The sequence below is a fragment of the Myotis davidii genome, unplaced genomic scaffold (genome assembly GCF_000327345.1).
Source record: "Myotis davidii unplaced genomic scaffold, ASM32734v1 scaffold1787, whole genome shotgun sequence".
NCBI classification, from domain to species: Eukaryota; Metazoa; Chordata; class Mammalia; order Chiroptera; family Vespertilionidae; genus Myotis; species Myotis davidii.
Genome location: NW_006297701.1, coordinates 16101 through 23924, shown reverse-complemented (window position 1 = coordinate 23924; position 7824 = coordinate 16101). Strand labels below are relative to the sequence as shown.

General features: G+C 43.1%; 1 protein-coding gene across 1 annotated transcript in view; it reads left to right on the top strand.

Moving 5' to 3' along the window:
* LOC102769350 (gap junction alpha-3 protein-like) overlaps positions 1-1784 on the top strand; it is a 32701-nt gene extending 30917 nt beyond the window's left edge. Inside the window, exon 2 of the mRNA XM_006773325.2 lies at positions 959-1784. Within this exon, the coding sequence (XP_006773388.1) occupies positions 975-1784 (810 nt within the window). The 5' untranslated portion in view covers positions 959-974. The remainder of the gene's footprint in view (positions 1-958) is intronic.
* Positions 1785-7824: the final 6040 nt, after the last annotated feature.

The following is a 7824-nucleotide window of genomic DNA, read 5'->3' as shown; positions in this document are numbered from 1 at the left end:
GTCAAAAGGAAGGTAAAAAGTGGAGGAGGTAACAGATTAATACGGCAGAAGTTATGAAGGTGGAATGAGCTCGGCACAATCTGGGAAAACATTGCTCTAACCTCACGTGAGCAGGACAGGTGAGATGAGGAACTGGATGGCTGCACAGGAAGCCCCAGAGACAGAGCCTGGAAGAGCCCAGGCTGGTGTTAGGAGGCTGGGAGAGGTCTGTGTCCCTTAGGAAAGTCACTTGTTTTTCTTGATCTTATTTCCTTATCTCTGACGTGAGTTAAGTAACCTGTGTTTCTCTCATTTAATCCATGCTTGAGTAGGGTAACTACAGAACTATATCAGTGCTGTAGACTATGTGGCATGTTGGTGAGCAATATGTACAGTTATATAGAGATAGGTATACACTCCACACACTGACACATGCATGTACATAAGTGTGTGCACACACTGGTACATGCACATATGTACATGAAAATGTACACACAGAGGCATGTGCACACAGATTACAATGTGCACATTAACACACACATATGAAAGCATTGTGCATGCATGTTCACACAAACTTCACACATGCAGCACACATGCACTATAAAATGTATACAGGTGCAATACCTGCACTCACACAGAGGCAGGTATGCACACACATGTACATGTAACCACTCACATTATGCACATATGTTTTCACTGACATGTATATGCATGCACAGGTGTGAACACATGTGTAGGTGTGCACATGTGTGTATACAGCTTAACATAGGTGCATGTACATGTGCACACAAACTTATTCACACACATGAACATACAGGGCTGTGGAGAGCTCTGTAGCACATCCCACGTTGGGAAGTGTTAGGACAGCCATCCAATGACAGATATTCCATTCCTCAAGGACAATGACACCTGCCCCTTTGGCAGTTGGACTACAGCTCACCTGTCCTACCCAGTTATTAACAAGCATGTCCCCTTACAGGCTGGAGTCTGAAGAAATGGGAGACTGGAGCTTCCTGGGGAGACTGTTGGAGAATGCACAGGAGCACTCCACGGTCATTGGCAAGGTCTGGCTGACAGTCCTGTTCATCTTCCGAATCTTGTTGCTGGGAGCTGGGGTGGAGTCGGTGTGGGGAGATGAGCAGTCAGGCTTCACCTGCAACACCCAGCAGCCAGGCTGCATGAACGTGTGCTACGACAAAGCCTTCCCCATCTCCCACACCCGCTTCTGGGTGCTGCAGATCATCTTCGTGTCCACACCCACCCTCATCTACCTGGGGCATGTGCTGCACATCGTGCGTATGGAAGAGAAGAAGAAAGGAAGGGAGGAAGAGAAGCTGAAGGGAGGCAGCCTACACCTCAGACCCGATGGGCAGTGTGGGCCCAGGAACCACAGCCAGAAGGACAAATTCATTCTGCGGGACGACCGGGGCAAGGTCCGAATTGCTGGGGCCCTGCTCCGGACCTACATATTCAATATCATCTTTAAGACACTGTTTGAAGTGGGCTTTATCGCTGGACAGTACTATCTGTATGGCTTTGAGCTAAAGCCGCTCTATCACTGTGACCGGTGGCCCTGCCCCAACATGGTGGACTGCTTCATCTCCAGGCCCACAGAGAAGACCGTCTTCATCATCTTCATGCTGGTCGTAGCCTGCCTGTCCCTCTTACTCAATGTGCTAGAGATATACCACCTGGGCTGGAAGAAGCTTAAACAGGGCATGACCAACCACTATGGCCCAGACACCGCTGAATCCAGGGTCGGGGCAGCAATATCTGGGGAAGTGATCCCACTCCCCTCCCACTAGGCCACAGACACTGGTACTTGGGGTGCCCTTCTATCCTGTACCCCTCCAGGCAGGCCATGCAGACCCCTCAGGAGGGCAGAGAAGGCAGCAAAGAATCTGTCGTGTTGGAGAATGGGGACAGCAGCATCCTGGGAGAGAGCAGATGGAAGTAACTCCTGATGAGCAGCAGCAGGCAGTGACCCCGCTGTGGAGATGCACATGCCACCTTTGCTGCCCACAGAGCCCAGACGGTCAAGCAAGGCCAGGAAGGCAGCAAGTCAGGCCAGACCCAGTGACGTGGCCATCTAGTGGCGGTCTCCCCAGATAGCTTTATAACCACTTTTCTAGCATCAAAACCAAAGCGCACTTCAACTGAGCAGCTAGAGAGCCTAGTGACAGAGAGCACTGGAGTGGGGGGAGGAGACCACCGAGGGGTCAGGGTTCTGTGTCAGTGCTTGCTGTCCTTAACGCTGGAGGTGGAGTGGGGAGGACGACAATGCTTTCTATGGGGATGGGGGCAAAGTGGTGTGCAGGGGCTGTTGCCCTTTAAAGATATTCATGGTACCCAAGAGCCCTGAGCCAGGAGACCTTCTCAGGTGTTTCTGTCTCTGTGGCGGACTGTTCTGGGATGATAACGAGGCAGGTGTCCGCAGCCACTTCAGTTTGGGGCCATTGGGTTTTCTGTCCTGAGCTCTCCGGAGCCTCTGGGCAGCCCAGAAGCTCATAGCTGCATTTCGCCCTATCTCTGTTTGATACTTTTAACTCAGAGTTGAAGTTCATTTGGGATATTTGCCAAACTGCACTAAAAGGAGACTGAGAGCAAGCCTATGTAGTGTCATTTGAGATTCTGAAATTCCATGTGAAGCCCAGGATATCAAAGTGCAGGTTTCATGACAAATAACAATGAACAGCTCCCCCAGAGGCAGAGATTTGTGGGTGGTGGCACAGAGGGCCTGGGAAGAAAGCAGGTGGAAATGCAGCCACACTTGAGATCCCTTTTAACAAAGAAATGGAAGCAGTAATGTGGCAGGCACTCCTTTGTGTGGTTGTTTTTTTTGTTTTGTGTTGTTGTTATTTTCTGCATTGAATTGTACGTATAGGTCTATATTTCCCACTTTCTCTCTTTCTAAAAAAATATAAGAAATGTATTACTATTACATGGATACTGACCAAAATAGTGATTATTTGTCCCTTTTCCCACCAGTAAAGATTTGAAATTTCTTTTAAAATAAATGTTTTGACTTCATGAGTCGGTCCATTACTATGAGAAGGTAAGAAATGAAATAAAAGCAGGGAAAAACTTAAATGCCTTTCAAATACTTGAAGTTCTAAAATGGGAGGGTAAAAGTTAACTGCTGCTGCCAGGAAAATTATTTTTACAGGTGAATGAATAAACTACACCTTTTTAACAGTGAAAATGAACTTCATGTTTCCTAACCATTCTTTGTGAACAGCCCAGTAGCTTTCTAAAGTGTAAATAAAAGTGTGTGGGTTCACTCCCTGTGTGAGTGCATGTGCCATTTAGTGTGTGTGCCTGATTTGTCATCCACACGGATGCTGCTGTGACAGGGAAGGCTATTTGTGTGGGTGTGTGGCTAAAACATGACAGAATTTCCTGTCCTGCGCACACGCTGTTCTGTCTCAGCCAGTGTCTGAGCCGATGAGCAGTGGTGGTGCTGAGTGTGGTCCTCATCACACTTTTCACCTCCAACAGCCACCGATTGTAGTTCTTATTCAGCAGAACACCGTCCACTGTCAATTTGATCTGTTTCTTTTTATGAATCCCTTTACTTTTCTGATGATTCTTTTTGACCCTCTAAAAGTCTGTTTGAAGAAACTGTGATTCCTGTCTTCAGATTAACTCAAGCAGCTAGTACATTAGTGCATTCAGCTGGCTGTGGTATGGGCTGGACCATCTCTCCAGCTTGAACAATGCTCAGCTCCCATACATGGCCTGTAGCCTTTCTCAAATGGTGCGTCTCAGTACTCTTGAGGAAAGTGTGCCATTTTTGTGGTATGAGTTAAGTCCTTAAACAGGGTATCACCTCTTTCATATCAAAAAGGTACACCATAATATCGTCAGCAATAATATACATTTCCATCATAATGAATTTTAAATACAGTACATTTGACAAAATTGATTTATGATCAAGCATTCCTCTTTTCATGAATTCTGGAGTCTGAGAAGCAATTTTAACATTACAGAAAGCATTAATAAATGAATTCTTTAACTACAAAAGCAAGATCACTATATTGTTGCCTGCAAGACTATTTTTTTATCACTGCCTTTATTAGACAGAGATGTGGCTAGCTGGGATAAGACCCCAAACAGCTGACAAGAATACTAACAATTTGTAACTTATCCATTTGCCAAATCCATCTAAAGCTGATAAGAATTCTGTCATTTGCATTGAAGACCTCACGCAATTTAAGCCTATTTTTAAATGCCTTTTCAAAATTGTCTGGGGAAGCATTCCCTAATGAAAAACTACTTGGAGATTAAACTGCTATTCACTTGTGCAAACAGAAACAGTGGCTCCAGAGTTTTTATGTTAAATATGGAAACCAAGCTCCACTCAGACATCCAGGCAGTTGTATTTGAGAAAATATGAGGTTGACTGGTATAAGACCAAAAGCCAAGAATATGCCAAGTTCTGATACCAGCCCAGCCTCTAACTTGCCATGTCAGCTCTAAAATGAGTCGCTTATGGAGAGAAGGAGAGGAAGGGTGAGAAGAGTTGGTGTTACTGCCTAGAAGTAAGATAGAAGACTGATCTTCATCTCCCCTCTGTGCCTCAAATAGACTGGGACCAAATCTACCTGGATCATGGTTTGGCACATAGTAGGCACCTCACAGTGAACCAATGACTGAGTGAATAAATGAATGAATGAACGAAGCTTGGATTCTGCTTGGCCATCTAAACTTCATTTGACATAGATTGAAGCATCAATGAATATGATATCAGAAAAGGATGTCCCCTTGCCAGACTGACTAATTCTGTCTGTAAAATCAACTTTACTGATATATAATTTGTGTTTGCCACATGGATATGCCAAAAGTGTATCACCACAGTCAAGAACATTTCTATCACCCCAAAAGGCCCCTGTGCTTCTTCTAGTCAATTCTCCTTCACCACCAACTTCATGCAATCACTAATCTGCTAGCTGACATTATTGATTAGTTTTTTCTAGAATTTCATGTAAATGGAAGCATATAATATGAACTCTTCTCTATTTGTTTTTTTCACTTAACATAATGTTTACAATGTTCTTATTCATGGTTGTCGGTTTTAGTAGTGTTTCTTTTATTGCTGAGAATACCATTATTTGTCCCTTCACCTGTTGATGAACTTATGGGTGGTGTATTAGGGTTCTCCAAAGGAAACGGAAATATATATACATACAGTTGGTCCATGAACAACACAAGTTTGAACAGTGCAGGTCCACTTATATGTGGATTTTTTTTGCAATAAATACTGAAAATGTATTTTCTCTTCCTTATGATTTTTAATAACTTTTTCTCTTGCTGACTTTATTGTAAGAATACAATATATAATACATATAACTTACAAGATATGTGTGAATTGACTTTATATTATCAGTAAGGCTTCTGGTCAACAGTTAAATTTGGGGAGAGTCAAGTTATATATGGATTTTCAACTGCATGGGGGATAGATACCACTATCTCCCATGTTGTTCAAGAGTGAGCCAGTGGTGTAAGTTCCAATTCAAAGGCCGGTAGAAACCCAGGTAGACCAGTTGTATTAGTTTGAGCTGAAGGCAAGGGAAAAGGCCATTAGGCAGGAGAATTTTCTCTTACAGGAGAGTCAGCTATTTTGTTCTTTTCAGGCCTTCAACTGATTGGGGCCCACCCATATTAGGGAGGACAATCTGCTTGACTCAGTCTACCAATTCAAATGTTAATCTCATTCAGACATACCCAGAAACATCTAAGATCAGATATCTGGGCACCCCATGGCCCAGTCAATTTAACACATGAAATTAACCAACCCAAATGGTGTCCAGGTTATGGACATTTGTGTACAAGTTTTTATGGAGACATATTTCCAGTTCTAAGAATGCAATGGCTGAGCTTTACAGTGAGTGCCTATCTAACTTTCTAAAGGAGCTGTAAAGTGTTTGCCAAAGTGGTAAATAATAGATTGGGAAACACCACTAATGGAGTAAAAGAATTTAGGTAGAGCAGCCTAATTCTTTTCAGATAAAGGAACATATGTAGAGAAATATTTTTTAATATACTTTTTAAAAATTGATTTCAGAGAGGAAGGGAGAGGGAGAGAGAGAGATAGAAACATCAATGATGAGAGAGAATTATAGATCGGCTGCCTCCTGCATGTCCCACACTGGGGATCGAGCCCACAACCTGGAAATCAAACCATGACTTCCTAGTTCATAGCTCGATGCTCAAATCACTGAGCCATGCCGCTGGGCAGAAGAGAAATATTTATACTGAAAATAGAGCAATTGTGAAATATACACAAAAAGATCTGAGTTTTTTACATGCTGTTTTTAAATTCTTACTTACTTGATTACATATTTTGGCCATTAATTCAGTGGAAAAGAAAAGTCTTTCAGGAGCCTGGGTGTGTCAGGTATTTATGCCATAGCAATGCTGCCTAACAAACAGTGGTGTAAAACAATAAACATTTGCTTCATTTATAAGACTACAGGGTCCATCTTATCTGGGATGGACTGTTTGTGCCCATTGGGACTGTGGTCACCTGCAGGTTGGCCAGTTGTCCAGGCAGTCTTTTTATTCTTCTTCTTTTTTTAAATCTTCACCTGGGGATATGTTTTTCATTGATTCTAGAGAGAGAAACATCGATGTGAGAGAGAAACATTCATCGGCTTCCTCACACACACGCCAACTAAGATCAAACGTAGGTCTCCAGTGCAGAGGATGGTACTTTAACCACTGAGCACACCAACCAGGGCTCCAGGCAACCTTTTTATCCTGACCAAGCTCACACAGAAGTTTAACAAGTTGCTGGCTTTTTAACATATCACTGGCAGAGACTTAGGCAGCTCTGCTCTATTCCATGTGCCCCATCTCCCAGCAGACTGACCAAGCCATGCTCTTGAGGGGAGGAGGCATGGGAGGGGAGGAGGAATGGGAGGGGAGACACACCAGCCCTTTTCCAAGCTTCTGCTTGTTTCACATGTGCTAACTTCCCATGGCCAAAGCAAGTCACACATGCCACCAAAATCAGAATTAAGGGGTAGGGAACTAGCATCATTTCTTTCTTCAGTGAGAATTGCAGACTCACATGGTAAACAACACAGCTGCAGGCAGAGGTCATTAATGAAATCAACCTGCCACACTGGGTATAATACATTTACTATAATGATACCAAAACATCAAAAGTCCTTCAAGAAAACAAAGTCATCAAGAGGCCAATTGCTAGGACACAGAAGGAGGGCCTTCTCCCTCTGTGTCTCTGTCAGTGCAGCTGGTTATCCTCAGAACTAGATCCGCAGTTCTAGAAATTTAACCTTCACTAGAGTTGCTGAAGATGCTGCTTCTTTTCTTTAAATTTGTTTTGCCCAATATTTTAAGCACTTGAAAGAGTATATGTAAGATCTGTCTATCCAATGTAAAGAATAATAAAAGCTGAAAACTCAAGTATCCCGCATTTGGATTAAAAAATAAATATTACTGTCCTAACCGGTTTGGCTCAGTGGATAAAGCATCAGCCAGGAGGCTGGGGAGTCCCCGGTTCGATTCCAGTCAAGGGCACATGCCTCGGTTTCAGGCTCCATCCCCTGGTCGGGGGCACGCAGGAATCAACCAATTGATTCTCATCATCGATGTTTCTATCTCTCTCTCCTTCTCTCTCTTCCTCTCTGACATCAATAAAAATATATTTTCAATAAAAATATGTTAAATAAATAAATAAATAAATAAATAAATAAATCTTACTAATACCTACAAAGCTCCCATTTGCCTCTTTGTCATCACAGCACACTTCCTCCACATCAGAGGTAACTTCTATCCTAAAATTTCATGTTAATAATGCTCTTGGTTTTTTTTATGGTTTAT